The following is a 24,747-nucleotide window of genomic DNA, read 5'->3' on the forward strand; positions in this document are numbered from 1 at the left end:
TGCTACAGACAGCAGAACAGCTGAAGAAATAACTCCTTCCCATGCTTCGATACTATTTTTCACTCTCTTATGGAATGCACTTTCACAAAGAAATGAAATAATCAATTCAGTGATAATCCAACTATAATTTGAGAGGCCAGTAAAGCAGGGACACATTATTTTTCAGCAGTCCTCAATAATGTATATGCAATGATTAAAAAACTGGACCAGCCAGAAGCAAACATTCCACGTGGAAGCCACAGCTGACCTGCCTGTTAACTTACCTCAGCTCTGCAGACAATCACAGACGTGTTTCACTTTTCTAATGTGAATTTATCAATTTGTATCAACTAATGAGTTGTTCATGCAAGTATGAGGTATTGCATGAGGATACTTCAAAGTAGTGAGTTTTGGCTCCAGAAGTATGTTTGCAAGTACTCTTGTATTTTTTTACTGTGCTCCTATAATCACTTGCAGCATGCCCGACCATAAAACGTAACTCAAGCCAATTCTACTCCATCAATAATTGAGATCCCATGACTTTATACTGCACATTTTTTTCTTTTTTTTTTTTTATTTCTGATTACACACAGCTTGAAAAGTAAAACAAAAAAAATTTCTGTGAGTTAAGTATTAGTGGATTGTGTCAGAATGTTTGTGATATCACCACAGAACTCTGGTTCCACAAGACATTTAAAAAATACATTAAAAATAAATCTTATGCTGTAGTTTGCAAGGTGATAGATCATATCATATAAAATCAAAGGATTTTTTTAGGGAAAAGAGTGCAAGTACAAGCCTGGATATGTGCACCTGTAAGATTTCAAACTGACAAACACAGGTCTGTTTCAATTTCTAAAACATTATTTTGTACTCTTCTGAGTTAGAACTTTACTTTCTTGACATTTCAGATTTTCACCTGAAAGGCAAAACACAAAGGAAAGGCCTGTGTGCTTTCTAAGAGAACTGGAAAAATCAATAACAGCCTGCATCTTCTAACAGGAAAAGACTTTGAACATTTTACTAATGAAATAAGGATGAGATTCTCTATTTATGGCCTTAATATTAAAAACAGAATTTTGCACTAGTTAACTTAGTAAATCTGTCATAGAAAAGAGAGCATTTAATCCTCAGAAAACAAAAGCAATTTATAAGTGCATATATATATATATATGCACACATATATACATATATATACTAGATTTCAATAAATGCTCAATTAAGAGCAAAATACTTACAAATAATAGAGAATAAAACACCTGAATCCACAGTCCATTTTCTATAAGAACAGCAAGTGTCAGATATAGCCCAATTTTTCTCTAAGATATTAAAAAATTCAGCTGAATCATCATAATTTTAAGGGGCCACGTTGCTGGTACCTTTTCTTCCTCCAAAATGCCAAATGCAAAAATGATGGTCCTCTACAGGTGTGATCAATGAAGCAAATGCCAGATTCTGCACCTAGGACAGAGTAACCCAGGCTGTGTGTACAGACTGGGGAATGAGAAGCTGGAGAGCAAAGCCATGAGAAGGGACCTGGGGGCCCTGGTCGATGGCAAGTTGAACATGAGTCAGCAGCCACACCTGTCCTGGGGTGTGGCCGCATTTCTCTTCACAGAGAAGAGCAAGGTACAGCTTCCCAAGGATATTTTCTGGGAATTGCAGCAAGGAACCTCAGAGAAAGAAAAACCAATCCTTATCTCAATTGCTGTGCCTGTGTTTGTGCACAAGTGGAATGCATTGTGGAAGATTGTTTACCTGAAGGGAATTGGTAATTGGATTCTGGCGTGAGTGTTGTGTTTTCTTGACCAATCTCTGCCAGCTGTGTCCTGTCAGCCAGGAGACAGTCACGAGGTCTGGTTGAGTTGAGCGCTTGTGCAGTTTCATTTTAGATGTAGTGTAATATAGTGTAATATAATAGAGATTAATATCATATAATAAAGTAATTAATTAGCCTCCTGATATCAATGGAGTCCTCCCCGTCATTTCTTCCCTCTCAGGGGCACCTTGTGAATCTCATACTGGGGGCATCAGGCACAGCATCACCAGCTGGGTAAGGGAGGGGATTGTCCTGCACTGGAGCAGCCTCAGCTTGAGTGCTGGGAGCAGCTTGGGTGCCACAATATCAAAAAGACATCACGCTGTTGGAGGCAGTCCAAAGGAGGACCATGAGGATGGTGAAGAACCATAAAGCAGAAGCTGTATGAGGAGCAGCTGAGGGCACTTGGTCTGTTCAGAGTGGAGAAGAGGAGGCTGAGGGGAAACCTCATTGTGGTCATCAACATCCTCACAAGGGGAAGCAGAGGGGCAGGCACCAACCTCTTCGCTCTCATGACCAGTGACAGCCCTCAAGGAAGCAGCATGAAGCTGGGTCAGGAGAGGTTTAGTTTGAGTATCAGTAAAAGGTTTTTTACCCAGAGGGTGGTTGGGCCATGGAACAGGCTGCCCAAGGAAGTGGTCACAGCACCAAGTTTGACAGAGATCAACAACTGTTTGAACCATGCTCTCAGGCACATACAAGGTGGGACGGTTGGGGCGTCCTGTACAGGGCCAGTTAGATTCAATTCAATTTTGGGTCCCTTCCAACTCAGCATTTTCTATGAGTTTATGACCTTTGAATGATTTACAAAGAATCTTAGAATGTTTCGTCTTATCCATTCTAGCATATCTAAACTGAGGATGCAAAACTGAGCTAGTCTTACATGGCCTGCTGATCATCTTTACATCAGGTGGGATAACAGTAGTAAAACATAGAAACAGCTTGCCTGAACCCTCCCATATAGCTTTACTTATTTTTCTGTAAACATTGTAACCATATCATGACAGGCATTCAGGTAATGAAAAATAAATGACTTCACATTTTGCTGAAAAGACTAGCAATTTAGAGAGAAGTGCAAATCCCATTATTCCTACAGAAAGAGGGAGATCTTAACATTTCATTTGACACATTTACATAATGTGACCAATTTATAATGACTTCCTCCAGACAAATTATTCATTTGATTTATGACAGCCTTTGAAGTTTTGCCTACTATCAAGGCTACCAAACTTTTTCTGCTGAAAACATGAGTCAATGCTTATTATGTAAGTATGCTTTTCATGGCACTTTGGGAAGACATTAAAACTGTAAAGCACAAGGAAGTCTCAACTTGAGGCCTTCAATTAATTCAGTTTGATTTTGATCTCAGACAAAGTTTTCTTTGGAGAAAAGAAATGAACTTTATTTACCCAGTACAGTATTTCTGTATTTTCTACATCCATTGTTTCTGAGAGATGAGCCTACAGACGTTGTGAGAAATACCTTCTCTTTAGCCACATAAAACATACACAAAAGGGCATACATCTATACAGGTGCTCATGCATGCTCTGTAAAGTGAAAAGAATGAGTAATGCAATGTTCAAGGGGTATAGAGAGAGAGCATATTATTCTCTGGTGTTCCTAAAGCACATGGTCATCAATAGCATTTTGAGGTCACACAATACTGATTGAGTGCTGAGCCTGATTTCATGTACAACAACCTTTTAATTTCCTCATTTTTTCCATTGACTGGAGTAAGATCTCCTCTCCCTGGATAAGTGAAGGCTCAAGGGACCTCATAAGAATATCCCTACATTTCAAGGGCACCTACAAACAGACTGTCTCTTCACAAGCAGCCACACAGGGAAGATAAGAAGCAAAAGGTATAAGTTGCACTGGGAGATATTTCACCTCAATGTAAAAAACACATGTTTTACAGTGGGAACAATCATTTACTAAAAGAGCCTCTCTAGGGACAAGGGAGAGTCCTCATTGCTGGAAGTCTTCAAGATGCAATTGGACAGATAGTCTGCATACTCATCTAGGTTTCCTTTTCCATGAAAGGTTGATCATCTTGGAAGGTCCCTTCCAAAGTGTGGTGCTCTCCAATTGATGATTTATTAACCACTCTTATTAGTTAAGGAGCTGTATCTGTAACTGATTCATTCTTTTAAGTATGGCCCTCTGTGCATGTGCTTGGACACGTACATATGGATTTGTTTTAGCAAACCCTCCAGTGAAACCAACCTACTGGTTAGCTTGGCCTCTCATTCTAGCTTGCTGAGCTTCATGGCTTTATTTTGAGCTAATTTGCCCAGTCTGAAACTATTTCAATTATGCAACTGTTCCCTGATTTTGAACACTACAGTGCCGTTAACAAAGTGAGTTACGTAAGGGAGAGGAGAATGGGCATCTCTCTAATTCCTACTGGCCTGATCCACACTTTCCTATATTTCCAGATGCTTGGAAAACAAAGTCTGGAATGACTTGCAAACCCTCAGAATGCCAAACTTTCCCAGAGTGAGGGGTTTTGACTCCTTAGTTCTGCACATGAGCTGGTTCACCCCGTGCATAAACATGCAAGTCTGTGAGATGGCCAAGAAATAATTGTGCAAATAGCCGAGAAGGGGCCAGGAGAGCCATGCCCTATATTGCCTTTGTAACTATGTCAAGAGAGGCTCTACTCTCTAAATTGCTGTTACACTCTGGTAAGAAAAACAAGTTGGTTTTGGTAAGCCTTTCACTTTGTTGTAACTGTTTATGCAGGAGATGGGATATACATTTTAGAAATTACATATTCTAGATAATATGATTGAATATTGAAATGACAGTTCCATTGACTTCCATTTTTTGCATTTGTTTCTGCCAGAGTAGTTCCTATTGAATATATAAAATTAGCTTTTACCCCTGATTTTTGTAATTAATAAGGAACTTATTTTACTTTATAACTCAATATCTCTGTTTTCTTTGTTTTCATAACAATGTATTTGTTCATGAAGTTAACAGTGATGCAAATCTTCCATAGTCTTTGTTTCCATAGTAACTACCTTACTTCAAGAGAAAGAACCAAATCACGTGCCAAGTGCATGAGGCCCTAAAATGCTTTAAATCACTCATTTAACTAATTAAAAAAAAAACAAAGCAACTGATAAGACAAAAATTTTTAATAGAGATAGAGGCATAATAATGCCTACTTTATTCTTTCCCTATATGAATTTCAATTACTTTTACAAGAGAAAGACATCCTGATCCTTATTTTATAGATTAGTCAATTTCCCTAAGATAAATGCCTTTAATCAAATATGCACTAAAAGCTAAGCTAGTTTTCCTACTGAGTCAATGAGCTTTGAATGAGAGTCATCAGAAGCCAGAAAAGTTAAGAAGGACCCTCTCACTATGGACACTAAATGCTGGTAAAATTTTTGTTCAGACAAGTAGTCTGGGTGCTCAAGGAAATGATTATTACTTGTATGTTAGAGTGGTGTCAGCTATTTCACAAACAATATATACATGGTTCCTGAAGACAGCAAAAGCAAAGATTCCTAGGTTTGACATAGCAGGTAGTTTGCCCTTGCCACAGTCTATTGACATGTGATCAAAATGAAAACTTACTGGATGAATGTTCTGAATTCAGACTTCTAAAACTAGCCCCTTAAAAACATGCTACCAAAAAAAAAAAAAAAAAGAAAACTAAACAAAATAAAAACCCAAAAAACCCCAAACCAAAACCAAAAAAACATGCCTTGCTTCTGAATGTAATTTTGAAACTGGGCATCTAAAAAAAGATTTCAATAGTTCTTGATGGGTTTGTCCAGACCTTTAAGGCTGTCCATTCTCATTATTAAATATGTGCTGTGGTATGTCTCCACTGTATGACACTAGCTGCTGGGTGCTTTTCAAAGTAAATAGAAGTCTGCTTTGTTTCATCTTGCTGAGCTCCCTAAAGGTAACCTCAGAAATGTCTTAAGTACAAATGAATTTTTTACATCAAAAATGCTTTTGAGGCTCAGGGTCAAACAACTAGCATGAAAATCAAATGTGAATGAAATAAAAGGGAAATGAAAGAAAAGGGTATCACAATAAAAACAGTGGATTTCACAACTTGGTGAATTTCTTTAAGCAAACTCTCTATTTTGGAAAAACAGCTGTTAACACTGACAGCTGCAGAAAAGGACCCACAGATCCTGTGGACAAGGAGCTGGCCATGTGCTCTCACAGCAAAGGTGGCTGCTGATGCCTTGAAGGTGTTTAAATGGTGAAGAGGCTGCACAAAGAGGCTGTGAGTTTCTATCCTTGAAGACAGTCAATAGTCACTAGACAACCTGCCCTCTTTGTGAAAGGGGCTGCTGACTAGATAACTTCCAGAGGTCTCTTTCAAACGAAATTATTCTCTAATTCTGTTATTAGGACACTTATTTTTATAAATCATAAATATTATGATTCTGAAAATCTATAGATAAATTAGTTGAGCCATAAATAATTTTTTATATAAAGAACTTAATGAAATATATTTTTAGAAGCCAAGTTTATCATATATGACTTATAGCACAAGTGACAATGTTTTGTACATTTGACAGCACTATTCAAAGTATGTTCTAAACCATTAGTGAATAATATGGATATCTAACTTTTCTATTACCCTCATTTAATCTATTCTTTGAGTTTTTATTTTCTGCATAATATCAGGATCCAGTGAATAAAATTATTTCTGGGTAGTACACAGTTACAGAAACATCACACCTTTTCTGCTTCACCTGGAATCTTTGACAAAGAACAAGACTGTAATTTATAAAGGGAAATTTTCAGTTTTTAGTGCACTTGTGAAAGATAAACAAAACATAACAGGAATTGCAAGGCCTCTTCAGCCTTACCTATTTCATGTATTCTACTAAATAGAAAAATCTGATTTATTTTCTGTCATTCAGCATTGGTTGAGGAGTCTAACCAGGGGTGGAAGAACTGCCACTCTTTTTTCAGGGCTTAGTCTGCCAGCACATGCATCAGACAGTTGTGGTTCAGTGCTCCTGGGCTGAGCTAATGGGGATGAAAGTTTCAAAGACCTTTAAATTAAAAACCCATTAATGGAGAGGACAGATTCAGACTTGCTTTTAACTGCTTTTAAGATTTACTTGCTTGATATGAAAGCTGTAGGGCATAAGGAAGATAAGGCCTTAAAATGTGTGTGGATTGCTTTACCTAGAAGTACAAAAGAAATTAACATAATTTAGTCTTATCAGTGTTAGAAAACTGTAAAGACAGAACCACCTACATGAATTACAATGCTTATGTAAAACTTATGCCTACTTCTCAGTTTTCCTTGAATAGCCTGGCTGCCCTGGTTTTCTTTCCCCCATTAAATTGTGGAGTTTTTTTTCTTTCACAGTCAAAAATGGTACTTAGCTGAAGTGAAATCCTTAAATCTTTTGAGGGTATACAGTATGGGTCTCCTAATTAGGACATCTGGTAATAACACAATTTTAAAAAAGACTGGAGAAAGGGGAAAGAAATACTACATCATGCTTTGTACTGAAATAATGTCCCAATTAAATAAAAATACAAGCTAAAAATCACACGCTCTTCATTTTTCCCTAGAGGTTTTGCAAAAGGCTAAATGCATTTTCAGTTTAGATCCCCAGATTTAAAAAAATGGTGTGCTATTATGCATCAGAGCTGTAATTAGTCATTTTGATAATAACAATGGAGTTTATCATTTCACACCAGGCTGATCATCACTTGAAACCATTTATTTCAGCTCAGTACATCCCCTGTTAATTGGAATGTTTTGCTAGTGGTGTGTTCCCATTAAGATACAGCCTTGTTGTTAAGGCCATTAGGTTTGACCTCTTCCCTTGAATCCAGCCCAGGAAATGGCCATCTGGAATCCATGCATATGGATAGCTGGATTCAGATACACTAACCACTATCATCCTGTTCCTCAGTGAGTTATAGGTGAAATAAAAGAATTAGTATGCAAAACGTTGTAGTCTCTCTTGCATGAGGTCAGATTCTGCAATTACTGTGCTCATACCTGGCCCTGGAAAGCACAGAATTTATAATGCCTGCCTGCAGCAAGTTTTTAAAAGTAGTTTTGCTATATACAAAGGGCTAAACCCAGGCATTAGTTGAATGTTAAGAATCAGATAATTTTGAGAGATGTAGCTCAGTTCATAACTTATCCTCAGCTATTTAGAACATATTTCAGACTTTTTAAAGCTATTACTCATATCAGAAGGGATTGTAGTTTCATCTATAATTATATATATTTGACGTTTCCCATTATTAGCTCCTTATTTCACATACTGCAATGTCAAACTTCAGTTATATCAGATTAAAGTTTCCAGCTGCAGTATTTCCTTGGCCTGATTTTATTTAATTTTCATTTTTATTGAAATGTCAGATAAAACCACGAGCTAATGTTACAAAACAAGTTACAGAAGATATGTTGCCATCAGTGATTAAAAGTCGTGCTCTGCTGCTTCAGTGCTTTGAAATCTGGACCTTGGCAGGGGAGGTTTTGGTGCCAGGTGTATGCCTTTTTGCCTTTGGCTGCCAGTCCTTCCAAATTCAAACAAGAACTGAAAAAAACTGTACATCACAATTTTGCAACTAAAAATTCTGAGGATTGACAACACCAGCTGAGTTCCAGACTCCCAGCTGACCAGATGGGACGTTTACTATCAGGGTACAGGTCAGAAGTCATTACAACATCCTTGTAATAACTTCTCCCACCTGATGACCTAAGGCAGGGTTACATTCCAGATCTAAAAGCAGAATTTGTCTCTCCTTGCCCCCAGTTTCCTTCCCTTGAGAACACACTTGTTAACGCAGAGAAGTTCAACTGAAAATTGGAATTGAACGAGCACTGTAAGTTAGAAACAGAGAAAGGAGTATGACAAATAGATGGAATTAGGCAGACTAGCTATGGACAAAAAATGCTCCTGGTGAGGCTAGAGGAGGTGCTGGGAAGAAATGGGGATGGATAACTGAAAAAGCAGAGTGAGCAAAGAGTCACTATGAAAAAGGGTCCTGAGACTGGGAGGTGGGTGAGCCAGAAGCCTCTCTGGAAGTACAGCCAGAGGAGAGCCTCAAATGAAAGAGTAAAATAATAATGTAGACACTGCAAATGATAACCCCAGGAATGAAAAAGGGTGGAGATGGTGGAAAGGTAAGGTGATGGGAAGAAGAAACAGCAGAAGAAGGACCAAGGAAAAGTCAGCATAGTGAGATGAGAATATACAAATGGGAATTACTGTGTTGGGTAAACAGCTGGGAAAATAAAGCCTTGCAGGGTAGAACCACTGGGGCAAGAGACCAGAGAGGGCAGAGTCCTGAACAGAACAGCCGTCTGTAGGATGGCAGGGGCTTACCGAATATAGCTGAGCATCCATGGAGGTCCGAGCAGTCTGGGAACCAAAGGAAAAGGTTCAGAATAAATACAGATGTAGAAGCAGGAAAATACTAATCTGGGGACATGGATGCTGACCATGTACTGGAGAACTGGAAAAGGATTGAGCAGGCAAGGAGTCTGAGACTGGGTGTCAGGAAAGAGGAAGACCAAGTCTAAGGAAGGAAGATGGGAGTTAGACTCCGTCAGAGGAAAAGGCCTCTAGGTGAATAATTTAGCAGGACTTTGTAGGGTTTATTTTACAGGGAAAATGTCTGCACCAGATAACTTTCTAATAAATCTCAAATGATCCCTATGATATCAGCTATATTTTCCCATTTAGTAAAACATTTCCATCTGCCAGCAGATGTGTAATCATATATTACAACAGAATCACATAAATGAGACCAACAGAGACAACTTGTCCCTCACCAGAGAGTCTGGTTTTATTGTTTCTCACAAATCTTTTTTGTGGCCTTGGGAATATTTCTTACGTGCAAAATGTGAGAAGTAAAAACCAGAAATGGTCCAATGGTTGTCTTTGGAATTGCTGCTCTTTTGTAGGCACTTAAAAAGGCAAACATCAAAGGATCCTTTACTCTTCTGAATTATCAACTTGTGATTTCTATGAGTTTTGCTATTGATTTGATTTAGGTAGGATTTCACCCTTTCATTGTGTAAAGGAAACTGAAACAAAGCACATGTTCTCCCAATCCAGCTTTTAATTAACAAAAGACTGCAATGTTAATGTGATTATTTGGGCTTTCATTTGCTAAGGATACCTCAGTGGAAGGATCAAGACTTTGATACCTTTTGTAGGTTTTTTTCCTTTCCTTTTCTAACATTACCAATCAAAGAAGAAGTTAAAGTGGTTTCATTTCCCATATGCAATCATGTCAAAAATGTGTTTTCTCATTTTTATGGTTTAACCCCAGCTGTTGTCTGAGTACCAGCAGCCAGGTTGGACAGGAGCTCAAGAATCATGTGGTCCAAACTTTCCTGGCAAAGGCACAGTCTAGACAAAATGGTCCAGCACCCCGACCTGCAGAATCTTAAAACTGTCCTGCACTGGGGAGTCCAACACCACTTCCCTGAGGAGATTATTCCAATCGCTGATTGTGAAAATTTTTCCTTTCATGTCTAATCAGAATCTCCCCAGTAGTAACTTGTACCCATTACCCCTCATTTTTCCATTGGACTGCTTGTAAAAAGAAGTCTCTGTCCTCTTTGTGGCCACCTTTTAAATACTGAAACATGATGATAAGGTCTGTCTTAAGCCTTCTTTTCACAAGGCTAAACAAACACACTTAGATGACATGAAATCCTTAATTCTTTTGAAGATCTATAGTATGGGTCTCCTAATTAGCACATCCAATAGCAAATAAGTTTTAAAAAAGACTGGAGAAAGAGTAAAGAAAGTTCTTGTTTTAGACTAAGCACTACTTAGCAACAACAAGTCATCAGCGTGTTATCAACATCATTCTCACACTAAATCCAAAATGTAGCACTGTACCAGCCTGACTCTGCCAGCTGGCTTTAGAGATATTTTAGTATTTAACACTTGTCATATGTAAAAGGTGAAATGTTCTCCTCCAATACTTTTATTCAGTGCTAGCCATTTCTCTTACCCTGCTAGATATTGCTGTTTGTTCAAGGAATATTTTTCTTCCATTGTCTGGAAGAAAAACTGTTTTTGAAAACAAAATTCATATGCCTGGCTTAACCCACACAGAGAAATCCCAGCAAATCCCAAATCTCTTGTGAAAAAAATACTTATGCAGAGCAAGATTTACTCCTTCTTTAAAAGATTCTGAAAATGGCATAGCGCACATGGCATAATGAACATACTTTTAAAAGCAACAGATTTACTATGTTACTTTCTTACTAGTCTTAAGGAAGAAACACTCCTGGCTGGCAACATCCAGAAAAGAAAAAAAGAAGAAATCATTGTGAGAGCTGCATTATTTTGAGCACAGACTGGCAGAAAAAGCCCCTACAGTTTTTAATGTAAGTTATTTCTTGACTTTTATTCCCAGGAGTGATGTTTATTCTATGGCCTTTGCCACTTCACATCACTGAGTATTTCAGTTTTTTCACCTATAAAAGAAAAAGAAAAGAAACATTGGCTTAACTCTCTTTCATGAGAAAATACAAAACTGGCCTCAGGGCAGTACCCAGAAGCCTTCCACAGCCACCCTTCATGTACTGGGACTTGCTGGTTCTCCTGGGGTGGGAACAGGCACTGCAGATGTCCTGGCCGCCTTTACCTGTTAATTCTCCCCATTGGATGGGACTGGTTATTTACAAATAATACAAACAACACTGAATATGAAGTCTCCTGTAGTCTCTAATATGATACTGTCACTGTCTGGCTGCAATGACAAGGCCAGTTTAAGAAATATGGGTTTGCCCACCCCACTACTGCCACCACTCTGCAGCTACACTGCAAGCCAGGTGTGGGTTAAACCTCTGGAACAAAGTAGGAAATAAGAATTTTCCTTTAAACATGTAAAAGAGATCTAGTTTGCAACATCTCCACAGACATTTGCAGCAGAAAAACTGAGGAGTTGATGAGCTGTGACAGAGCAGGAAGAGTGAGGTGCTGAAGGGGCAGAAGTTGCCAGGTGGTCTCCAGGCCAAGGGCAGCATCTCGTGGATTCACTACAGGGTAATCCTGACTCACTAAATCCCTTTAGCACTTTAAAATACACTCACACAGATCACTATTTTCACTGATATTGTGATATTAAAAGGAGAGAAATTTACTAACAAAAAATGAAAAGTCAGCACCTTATACTACAGGTGATGATAAAAAAAAGGGAGGGAAGAGAGTGACTGTACAACTGTTGCAAGTTTTCAGGAATCTCATGCTGAGGTGTGTGGTCATATCTGTTTGGTCAAACATTATTCAATGTGCAAAACAGCCAGTCAACTGCAGATGCAAATTAATGTTACTTACTGATTGCATCTGATAATTTAGTGATGTTCTATTTACTTATTTTGAACTGGCATGATGACTTCTGCCAGAAATCTCTTTCTTCCCTTCTATTTTGAAGTTACATATGTGGCCAAAAAGTTCACTTTACTTCAAATTACAAAAAAATACTTTCATTTACTGAAACCACTTATTTCACATGACAACTGGGAATGTATTTATTATGGGATAAGTACATACTTGTGTTCAGGAAACTGAGTTATAAATGCAGGTTTCCTTACCTGGCCTGCCATGGCACTACAGAGTGATACTGCCACAGCTCCTGAATTCTCAGCAAGTTCTGGACTCCAGGGTGGGGTTAGTTCCTTGGTGAGAAAGAAATTAATTGATACAGATAGAGTTTATGGCATCCTTGCATCTTTTATTTCCAGTAGATGCAATTCTAAAGAGAGGAAGGAATTAGATAGCTGAGTCAGTGTGTGGTATGTGACTCAGAGACTGGTTCTGAAATTCCAGAAAAGACTCTCTCAATATAAAAATCTACATTGTTTTTCAGAGTAGAGGAAGGACTCTGTTTAAGCTCATTTCTCCAGATAGATAAAAACTCTTAGTTTTATCTGCCTTACTTTTTTTTCCCCTTCTTTTTTGGCAGCTAGTGACTTAATTTCAGAAGTTATTAAAATAACTGCAGAATATGCCATTGTTAAAAGGGTCATTCTTGCTCTCAACCTTTCATCAGCACTACAGCATGTGGGGCATATAGCCAAGTACATCAAAATATTAATCTTACTGAAAGCAAATCCTTCTCCAAGGTGCGTGACTGCAGCAGCCAGCAAAGCGAGGAGGTGGATAACGAGCTATCATGAAGCAAGTAGTGAAACAGAACCATCTTTCCTATTAATGAGGTCTCAAATTACCTGAAATTACTCACAAAACTTCTCTAAATGACAATTTCCTCACAAGTTTCTAGAGCCTACACTATTTTCTTTAGGCTTAGGACTGTTGAAAGTCTTGCAGCCCCTCTTAAAACTAAGCAACTTCTACTCAGAAATGTTAAAGTTTAGTTTTTCCAGATGCCTTGTATTTGAAGGACATATTTCCAAGGCATAGATTAAACAACCAAAAACACAAACAAAACAAAAACATAAACTAAAAGCCCATTGGAAAAAGTAAAGGTTAAGTTAAATTTCAGGTACTCTAAAGAATTTTATTTGCATTATATTATTTTTCTGGATAAGCAAACTACAGCTGTAGAATTATGAGTATCCTTAGAACACCTGTCTCTTGAAATTCTGGGTGATTCAGAAAAATTCAGAAACTACAGAAATATTTTAAACAGCTGCTCCATGGGTAAAAATGGTTTAAACTGTGTAGAGTTGTACTGGTGAAAGAGGGAAGAGGAGGGAGTTAAAAAGTAGGTTTTTTAGCATTCTTGAGGGAGATAATATAGTGGATAGTGAAGAAAACACTTGCCTCCTACAGGGTTTCATTTAAATTCAACTTTCTTTCTAGCTTTGACCTGACTGCCTATAATACCTCCATGCAGCGATCTTCCACGTCTACAGTAGTTGCAAACTGAATGTCTAATTTTAAATAAACAGAGACAGAAGTCCCATATAAGTCCTTAAGTCCTACAAATTTCATTCAAATTTCTTACTGAATGGGTGAGTGAGAGCTCTGTTACTGATCCTGTTGAGGAGGAAAACCATGCTGTGAACTGAGCTGACTCAGGGCGGGCTGAAGCATCCATGTACCCTGGACACCTCCCCTGCTGGCCCAGCTGGTAGCCCATGCAAAGGAAGAGGGATTGAGGACATCTACAGGTTTTCAAGAAAGCATAGCAAGGGAGGAAAACCGAACCCATGGAGCATGAGAAGAAACTGGATTTATTCAGAGCAGTAATTGAGGAAAAAGCTGCTCTGTTAGTAGCTTTGTTGGCCCTGCTGCCCATAGAGCTTGCTTTGTAATACACTTGCCACTTTTCCAGGGACTCCAGCCTGGACTGGGGCTGGGTTATGAACACCAGGAAAGGAGCTATTTTCTAGCCACAGGAGAAGTAAAAGCAAAGAATAAATTCTTGTCAGAATTCCTGAGCATCAACTTGCTCTCAAGGCAAAAAGTGTGGTATTGAGCCCAGCTGGAAAGTGCTGCAGTGAATACTGGTTTTATCCCAAAAATACTGCAGGGTGCCACTATAAATGACTGCATAGTACACCAAAATAAATATGATACTGTGTGCTGTGCATTATTACAAGTCATACTGCATTGCAATAGGATACTGCAGTATCACTAGCTGCAACAGGATAAGTAAAAGCACAGCTGATGACAGATTACAGAAAAGAAATTCAGTGAATGCACCTTTATATTTTTAGTACATTTTTCTATTAGCACAGTTTCACACTCATATTTGCCATGTTTGTGTGCCTGTCAAATTTGGGAAATGAGTCTAAATTAACTACAAAGGTGTAAATTATCAAAGAAATGCATTTACATCTATGGATCAGCCCATTTCCTCTAAGCTCTTTTAAAGAAGGTTCACAAGAACTGTTCCATCCTACCTTAACTGTACTTCAGCTAATTCCTTTCAAACTATAATGCTAAGAACTCATCAAATTCTTTAAATCTTGGTAGGGAGACTTTGCCATTTGTGGTGACAGTGTCCCATTTTTACACTGCAGGTGGGAAAGAGTCTTTTTGTCACCTCTTGGAATGGCTCAGAGGGCTCAGGCTGGAATTCATCAAGTTGGATAAGCATGTGCTCACTCTTAAGTTCATAATTATAAGGACTGTTACTCAGCACCAGGAATCCATCTGAACTACACCACTCTCCAACATGCAAAGTCCAAAAAACAAGCACAGAAAGCAAATAAATAGTCAATTAATCAATGAATATGCTGATTATCAACACATAAGAAAGGACCAAACAGTAAATTTTGAGTCTGCTAATGCCCCCTTTCCTTCTTCAGTGTATGAGACATTTATCTGTAAATAAAATGTCACTAGTGAATAACTGTGAAATTAAAAGAAAGTTATAGTAATTAAAAGCAGAGCTGAGCACTGGAATATTCCCTCCAGGGACACTTATTCAAATACTGCCTTTTTAAATGTTAGAGAATTTGGGTTAGAACATAAATAGTGATAATTATCCATAGCTTGCAGATGATTAATTGATTACTGATGAGTGATAGTTGGTTAAAATCAAACTAATTTATCAACTTTATATATAAATATTATAGAGCAAGCTTTTAAAGCCATAATTCATGATTAGAGAACCATTCCAAATGTTTATAAGCCAAAAAAAATAATGAAAACAGCATTTAGATTTTTTTTGCTGAAGCTTTTAACATTTACTATATTGTTATATGGTGGATCCAAAGCTGAAATAAGTCATTAGTTTTGAAATACCTGTGATAAAGCAATTGATTTATCAGAAAATGAAGTGACATATTGCATTCTTTCCTCTCTCTCCCACTACAGAGTGGTGTCCCATATGAGAAGTCTGCTCTGCTAGATACTGTATGAATACAAGAGAAAAATATAGTCTCACCCCAAAAGTAGCCAAACATTTCAAGCAAAGACCCTAGCATCAAAAGATCAAAAATGGATGCCATCTTTTATTATAATTATTTTTAAATTCCTTGACATCCTGAAAAGGCAAAAATATGACATCCTGAAAAGGCAAAAATTTAGACTTCACTGCTTTGGAAGTGCTGTCTTTGAGCCTGGAGTAACCTTGCCCTGAAACACTGAGCATTTTTCTTGGTAAGAGGATGAAATATGAAAAACAGATATTTATTTGGAAAATGGCAGCTCTGAGACAATGACAAGATCAAGGGAGAAGCAGCAGCAAAGTACCACCATATAGGCTGTTCAAAGGAATCCTGGGAAGCTGAAACTTGGGGAACATCAAAACAGAAAGATTCTAAAGTGATGGCAAAGTAACATGGCTGAGTCAATACCTGGGACAGGCAATTTTGACAGTAGTGCCTTGGACAATGAGGAACAAAATGAGCTGAGAACCAAATTCATGAGGAGGCAAGAGTAGAAGCCTGTGTGGGTAATACATTGATCACAATGTATAGACAAACAAGAACTTGTGCATGTGAGCCCCTGCATGAGAAAATGAAAGGCTAAAGATACAAAAAAGTCAGTCTGTCTGAAAATATTGTTTTAATAGACACATACATATTCATACACAAATATATAATAATATATCTACCTGTGTATGTCTATATATATACAGACACATACACAGACACTTGCCAGTGTCAGGTCAGAAATATCTTGAAAAAATGAAAAACCTTTTGGAAATGTCCCATTCAATGGATGCCCCATCCTTTCAAGTGTTCAAGGCCAGGTTGGACAGGGTATTGAGCAACCTGATCTGATGGGGAGGCATCCCTGCCCATGGTGGGGTCAGAGGGTTAAGTCCCTTCAAACTCAAGCCCTCTTGTGATTCCATGAATGCAGATTGTTCTGCCCATGTAACTGCCTGTTTTTCTGCAGATTGCAGTAGTTTTTATTTTTGTTCCAAGCTGTGTTTGTTTCTGCCCAGCTCTTTTGCCTTCAGACCTTGCTCCTGGCTGATCTCAACTGCAATAAGCTAAAGCCAAGCATGCTGATGAGCAGTCCAGCCTGAGTGTACAGGATGCTGAGACGTGACTCTCAGAGAGAGATGCCAAGCCTCCCAAATGTCAGTAAAGGTCATAATGTCAACATTTTTAAAAATTAGTTTCTTAGATGCACATTCTTTGAGGGGAAGTTTTAAAGAGTGGTAGACAGATGGGGGCAAGGAAACAGTTGTCATTGCTGAGGAAGGAAGCCCATGTGGTTGAAAGAACAAAAGAAAGTGTGGGAGCATAGGGAGGCAAATGAGTATGAGAGAAACCACAGCTGGCTGAATGTATTCCAGCAAAAAATGAATGAAGGTTGTAGAGTTTCATAAGAATGATGCTAGAAAGGCAACTGAATTAACTGAATACACTGGTCAGAAACTTTGTAGGATAAGCAAAAAGTAGGCTTTAGCTTTTACATTTTCTATTGGCCCCAAGATGACTCTTGTACATGTACAAGGAACTATGCTTCCTTTCCTGAATTGCAATGCAACTTTTTTATCAAGTATGAGTATAGTAGTGTGAGAGATCCATGTTCCACCCGTGATTTCAGCATTTATAAATAGTTACAGATTGAGCACCTAGTGTACAAAACATATACTTGAACTTTGACATTCCATATTACTGATTGGAACAAGTTTCCTTTAATGTCAATTAAGAATCCACCAGTAACAGGAGCATGAAGTTCCTCAGTCCTTCACAAAATGTTCCCTTATATACATGTTCACTAACATATATATAACATATATATAAGGGGGCAGAAACAGTTGTGAACTTCCAACACAGAGTTCTCCCTAATCATTACTGAAGAATACAAAGGTTAATCTGGATCCCCTTTTTCTTTCAAGAAATTTCTGGCTTTCTGCAGAAATGTTATTAAAAATGGACCATACTTGGGGAAAAAAAAATAAAAAAAAACAACTACCAGCATACAAAGAAACCTGCAATAGAAAGTTCATGCTCAAAATTCTACTTGTCCCTGCTTCCAGTCCCATACAAGATCCTATCACCTTGCTATCTATACATGTCTGTAATAACAGTTCTGTAAAGATAGGTAAGGTTCACCTTTGGACTCTTTTCTTTGCAGCACAGATTGGAATGCATTAATTAAGAAAAAATAAATCAGCTAAAAACCCGCAAGTTGTCTCTATTTGGAAGTTACATTGGAATGGAAATTGAATCTTTGTGACCTAATACTGTGTTTAAGTGACAGGAGATTCAGTTACTGGGTCTGAAATAATAAAAAAAACCCTGTTAAAGTGAATTGCAGCATTAAAAGTGGACTTGTGCCCAGGCATCTGACCATATTTAATTTAAAAGTTTTGGGCAGTTTTTTTTGGTTTTAAGGTGTTGGTTTTTTTTTTTTTTAGGTTGAAAGAAGATAATTAATTGAATATTAAGAGTAAGAATGGCAGAACATTATCCAATTTTATTTCACTCAGTCTTAGCTTTGTTTTAAATAAAGTAATTTAATAATGAATTCCTAATATAATATAAATAATAACTGTTTCCAATGTTTATCTCATGTTCTTTATGAAAATAAAAGAATACAAAATTACTATCATTATCTCCTGGTGTTTTTGGCTCTTGATCAAAGATAAACCTAATCTGATCTGCCTGTGCCCTATCCTGAGATTTTCTACTGGGAGTTGCACTGCAGCATTCATCATTTGTAAAGTTTTACGTTGCTCTTTTTGTTTTAATAAAGCATAATGCTTTTTCAAACTTCTAAGATATTTCTATCTAACATAATTAAAAATAAAGCATTCGTTCATCTTTTCTGTTTGAAATAAAGACTGAACCCTTTGGAATAAAACAGGTGATCAAAATCTGAAACCTAGACAGGAATCAAGAATTTTTTTTCCTTTACTTGAGGGAGCATTGTTTACTAGCTAGAATACTACTACTTAACAGAAGAAAAAAACCCTGGGTTCCATCTCATGATTTTGCAACCACTGTGGATGAGTCAAACACAATGCTTTCTGTTCTTCCTTTAAACTAAGGATAAGGTCATAAAAACTGCAGGAGTAGATTTGGTTTTGAAGAGCTTCAAGGAGAGAGCACAATAGAAGTCATGAAAGAACATTTGTGGTGGTTCTGCAGTGTCACGTTGCTTTTTCTTCACACCATGGTTTTCTTTCAAGTTCCAACAAAGCTTTTCTCTCATGCTGCCTAAATTCTGCTAGCACCTTAAGTCAAAAGTTTAGATAGATAATCTAGCTTAAAAAGTTCAGTAAAAGTCAAGAAAGGCTGTAGCTTAAAGTAATTTTCACTCTCCAAAATTCTCCAAGAGTAATGCTAACCCAATGGGTGAAAGAGTTGATTTTCAGGTCCAATCCACAATGCAGTACAAATCCTGTATCATCTCTGTGATCTCTGCTGCAAGTTTTGATGGTGACTTACAGGAATAAAGAGTCCCAGCTAGAAGTAACAGGCTGCATCTCTAGTTTTCAGGTTGTTTATAACTTTGAGACATGCTACACTCCTACTTTGCAAGGATGACTTACAAGACACAAAAGTGCTACCTGTAATACCATAAGGGGATTCTGGTCCAGGCAATTATTAAGACTCACTAGATATTTTTATTTAAACTAATATACCAAGACATTTAAATGATGGAAAAATAGACTCTTGTCTTTTTCATTTTCACATAAATCTATCCTTCTTAATGCAGCCCTCTACTTAAAACAGTATATTCTTTTCTTCTTAACATGCATAAGTAGGTTTGTTATCTGCAGGAAAATATGCCAAACAGAAAGGCGTGCTTTCAGTTTGTTGTTTCTTGTACTGTGGTAAAATGTGCTGGATGGAGACATTCCTGGAAAATATTACTGTTTAACACTTCTATTTAGTGCTTTGAAATGGTAGCCCTGAACTTCATCCCATAAATCCTCATATGTGTGATCCTTACTCCTGCAAGTAGTACAGCTGGAGTGAGAAACAAATCACTATTTACCATATATTTCCATTACATGGGGCTGATAAACTACATTGCTTTTAACTATTTGTGCTTCTTCCTTCTTAAAAGCTTTGACATAACATGTTCAGTCTTTAAAAGTTCCATTCTAAACAGTACCACAAAACACAGGATAACTTTTATTTGCAAGCAACATGCATTGAACTGCAGTGATCTCTTCCAGGTAAGGGTCCCATTGCAGTTATCCCACCTCATGGAACCTAAGCATACTGAAGGGTCAGGTTATCCATAAGTGCTGAAAAAACAGCTTCCCATTATCCCTAGCCTAGGGCAACAAACAGATACCACAAATTATCCAGTGCATTCATGAAAGAAGTTTATTTTTTGAACATATAACCTTTTAATCCTGATATTTTCTACACTGTAGAAGTGCAATATAAAATTATATGTGAATTAATTATGAAATTATCAAATAAATACTGCAACGAAACATCCATCTTTAAGAGTCTCAAAGCAGAGATCTTCTACATTACAGAATGATGTTCACAGAATCACAGAGTGGTTTGAAGGGACCTTGTTCCATCATCCCTGCTATGGGCAGGAACATCTTCCATTAGACCATGCTGCTCAAACCCTGTCCAGCCTGGCTCTAAATACTTCCAGCAACGCAGCATCCATGATTTCTGTGGGCAACAACTTCCAGTGTCTCACCAACCTCCTACAAAAGAATTTTCTTCTAATATCTAAGCTAAACCTACTCTTAGTTTAAAGCCATTTCCCTTTGTCCTATCACTACACACACTGGTAAAAAGTCCCTCTCCAGCTTTCCTGTAGGCTCTCGTTAGGTACTGGAAGGCTGCTGTGAGGTCTACCCAGAGCTTTCTCTTCTCCAGGCTGAACAGCCCCAGTTCTCTCAGCCTGTCTGCATAGTTGAGGTGCTCCAGCCCTCTGGATTTTTGTGATTCCCTCTGGACCCACTCCAGCTGCTCCTGGCTGGTACCAATGAGGAACAACAGCAGCAGGTATTAGTCACTGGGCTGTACGAGGGTTGGCAGTCAGTCAGTGATGCCCGTGACACAAATCCTGGTAAGCAGTGCCTCTCTCTCGAGCCCATGGGTGCCTCCATGTGTACCTGGCAGAAGAGTCACCCACTGCTCAAACCAGTCCCCCTTTCTAAGTGCACAGGTTGTTACACAGGGAGCAGGTGGAGCTGCCTTGCTCAGTTCCAGCAGCTATCCTGACCTGACAGGTCTTTCCTCTTCACTCTCAGGAGCAGTGAGGGGTTCTGTGATGGCACCTCAGCCTTTAGGGAAAGTGTCATCCTCCTGCAGGTCCTTGCCTGTCCAAACTTCCATTCTTCTTCATTCCTGCCCTCCTCTCTCTGTGTGCTGGTAGGGGAGCCCTTGCCTGTTTGGCCATGGGCTGTGGGTCCCTGCAGACTGTGCTTGGAACCAGCTGCCTAACACCTTCTCAGTGCCCCCAACACTGTGCAGCCTTCATTCCATTTCTGCAGCTCACCCACCAACCCCAAAAGCATAGGGTACAGATACTGCAGCCTCCACTAAAAACCGATGATAAAAACTGGATTATACTTTTAAGAGGTTATAGCCAGAGTAGAAAAATCCAGGGTGGTATTAGTTCTGATTCCCTAAACACAATCCACAGCACTTACAGTAAAACTTAATTTGGTGACTTTGGCTAATTTTTTTTAGGTAAACAAAAGTAATTTGAAAGTTTCTCACATGTCTATATTCCCTGAGTTCTTCAGTGTATTTCAGAGATGGAAACACATTTTACACCCAGAGACACCTTACAGACTGAAATGTATACTGAGTTGAGCCTGATGTCTCCTGCTGTACTCTTAGGGCCCCAACAGCACAGAAAGTGTGGTGCTGTCAGTGAACTAACTTTAGATTTGACCTACAGAAGCAGGTCTCTATGGGGTGATGTTAAGCAATTCACTATAGGTTCATTGAATCCTGAGGTCTCTTGCAGACAAAGCTGTCAAATTGCAAAGGTGCTTTGTGAAATCAGCTATTGTACATCAGACACTAAACTGAGACTCCAGTTCTCATCCTATGCCAAGTTCTCAGACATGAACAGCTCATGTTTAACTTCATAAAGACCTTTTTTTTGCCAGCAGGACAGACTCAGATTGTCACTGAAAGTAAAAGGTTTACAAAAGTTCTATTAGACATTAATGCTAGCCTGGGGGTCATTAGCTCTTGAATGACATGAAAAAAATATGGCAAATACACAAAACCACTTTACATAATGACATTTCTGTATCTTGTAAGCAAAAGGGCATTCTGCTAAAGGGCAAGTTCCTGCTCCCATTTAAGTGAACAGCACAATTTCCATGAACAAGACTGGGGCCTTTATACAGCTTTTATTTACCTTTTCTTCCGTATTTTGTAGTCTGGTTTTCATTCTTTCCTATCTTTCTCTCTTTTATATTTTTACAAACTAACTGAGCAAAATATAAGTCCTGAAATTCTTTTAAATTACAGTAAAACAAGACCTTTCACGAATAATTTATATGTCTTAAAAGTAAACAACCTTTCACTTCAGACAAATTATAGGCAAGTTATGCTCAGAGACATCAACAGCAGGACAATGAAACCTGATGTTTTCCTGATAAAAGGTCAATAAATAACTAATAAGCCCACCACATATCTGCCTCAGAAGCATCATATTATTATAACTTATTATATCTTATTATTAAGCATCTGTATTAAAACCAGGAATTTCTGAAACATAGCAGTTACTGTCTTTTCACATGAAATTTGAAAGTAAAAAATGTATTAGGATGCTCAAAAGAAATGTATAAATATATACTGTAAGCTTAAAGTACTTGATTATCTTTATCTTAACTCAGGATGAAAGAATACTCTTTCAGAAGGAAAAAATAGTTTTAAAGAGACATCAATCCTTGTTCTTTAAAATAGACACTAACTATATTGTGTCTCTTATAACTTAGTATACTAAGTCATTCTAGAAATTCAAATTCCTACTGAAATAGTGTTGCATGAATTGGAAACATTAGCAGGAAGACAGGATGCGTTTTCCAACTATTTTTACAATAGCTTGGTAGGCTACTAGTTTATGAGTAAAATAAGAAGAATGAAATGGAGAAATAAAGAATGAAATAAAGGTCATATATAAACTTTGAATATTCACTAGAATTATTTCCTCAACAGGGCTAGTTTTTCTAGAGAAGCAACCCCACGATATCAAGTCAGTCAGCAGAAGTAAAATGGACCACTTTTACTATGCAGAAACCTCATTGCAGTTACAAAGTTGGTGGTGGTTTTGTTTCCACCTATGTCTACTGCAATATGGACAATCCAGGGGGCCAGGAGTTTGGGTTATATAGAAGAGTTGTTGCTAGGCAAAATTTCCTGACGTAAATGCTCTGAACCCTGGCTGTATATTCAATAAATCTGAAAAATTGAAGGTATATAGAATTTCTGGGGCTGCAAAGGCCATGTGGGCACTGTGTGACCATTGCCAGGGACTTTCTGAAGGCTTATTATATAGTAGAAACAGAATATATAATATAGTTCATGTTCAGGAGGACTGGGATGTCCTAACAGCATCAGAATTCTCATGCACAGGTGAAGAGCAGCATGCACATGCCTGGGTAGTGATTGTTGGAAATCCCAAAGATGTTTAGGGTTCCAGATGAAGAGCAGCCAAATTCATGCCACACCCAGACTTTCCAATTCACGCAACACTATTTTAGTAGAAAGTTGAATTTCTAGAACGACTTATTATATCTGGTCACTGAGTTATAAGAGACACAATATAGCTAGTGTCTACATTAAAGCATGCAAACCGTTAGAGTTACCATCTGGAAATTCTGGCCCTAAAATTTTGCACAATCCAGGAGAGAACTCACCTCTAAAACCCCAGAAAACCTGAGCATATGGGAGCTTTTTATTACAAACTTGTCAGGGCTTAGAATGTGAAAAAGACATCATAATCATGAATACTGATGAACAACAGTTAGCCAGAATCAGAGAACCACAGTAGGTTCCTTGAGCCCTTCTCACCCATGAAATCCACTTGAGCAGAATGGACAAGGCTAGTAGAAAAGGTTCTTAAGCTCTGATGCAGAGTTGGCATAGAAAAAGTGCATTATTAGCATACAAGATAAATTCAGATGAAAAGCTGAGTAAAAACTAGCACTGTAGTTGCTCATCAGTAAGAAGTTCCACTTACACTAATAAGGTGCTGTTTTGCAGAAATGGATAAGTGCCGCCCACTATCTACTAGAGTATCAGTATCTCATGAAAAGTGTTAACTCACAACAGAAGATCCCTCATTGGGAATGGACCCCTGACTCACAGGCTATAACTATAGAATACAGAATTTTAAATTGCCGATTCTAACTTTATTCTCTATTTCAAAAGCAAAATTTTGCTACTGTAAATTTCTACTTAAATAAGAAAAAAACCCAGAAAATAACATTTTAGACAGAAGTCCTTGTAGACTTTAAACTCCATTGCTTTTCAGAAGGAGTGGCTTATTGTGGTAGCTGTTAGTTTAAATGAAGATAAATCAACCAAAAATTTGAACTAATCAGAAAAACAACTTTTAAAATACTGCTTATTATTTGGATAATTTTAATTCCCAGGACTTTACTCTATGGTCTGGTGCTCAGACCTCTAGGCTTCTTGATTTTAGCTACAATGAAAGTGAAAACACAGAGGAGAGAAGAACTCTTGGCATTTGGCATGTTCTAAAACTATCAAAAATCAGTAGTTGGGAATCAGCCCTTTCCCAAGGCATCACAGTACTTACTGACATTTCTTGATTGTTCTGAAAACCTTGGCATCCAAAAATCTCCCTCTCCTCTACTGTGTTGAGGGACCTGGTATTGTGTTCCATGGGACTTGGCAGCATCTCTCCTGGCCCCTTCTGCTGCTTAACTGCATGATGCCCTGTGGTGCCCAAATCAGACACACATCAGGCTTCATGGCACACTTCCAGTGAGAAGCCTTTGAGCAATTCAGATCTTCTTTAGTGTGTGGTTCACAAACAAGAGCAGCCCTGCAGAGCTCTGAGGCTGAAATAATGCTCACAGGGATGAGTTGCTAATAGAGTTTCCTAATGCCT

General features: G+C 38.1%; 1 protein-coding gene across 6 annotated transcripts in view; it reads right to left on the reverse strand.

Annotated features, from left to right (window-relative positions):
* Positions 1 to 24,747, reverse strand: part of MID1 (midline 1) — a 249,132-nt gene that overhangs the window by 61,629 nt on the left and 162,756 nt on the right. For 5 of the 6 annotated variants that reach the window (XM_059839745.1, XM_059839740.1, XM_059839743.1 and 2 more), the window contains exon 3: positions 12,378 to 12,461. The exons of the other annotated variant lie outside the window; for it this stretch is intronic. In XM_059839745.1, the coding sequence (XP_059695728.1) occupies positions 12,378 to 12,461 (84 nt within the window). The remainder of the gene's footprint in view (positions 1 to 12,377; positions 12,462 to 24,747) is intronic. 6 annotated transcript variants of the gene reach the window in all.

The sequence above is a fragment of the Haemorhous mexicanus genome, chromosome 2, assembly GCF_027477595.1.
Source record: "Haemorhous mexicanus isolate bHaeMex1 chromosome 2, bHaeMex1.pri, whole genome shotgun sequence".
In the NCBI taxonomy this organism is placed as follows: domain Eukaryota; kingdom Metazoa; phylum Chordata; class Aves; order Passeriformes; family Fringillidae; genus Haemorhous; species Haemorhous mexicanus.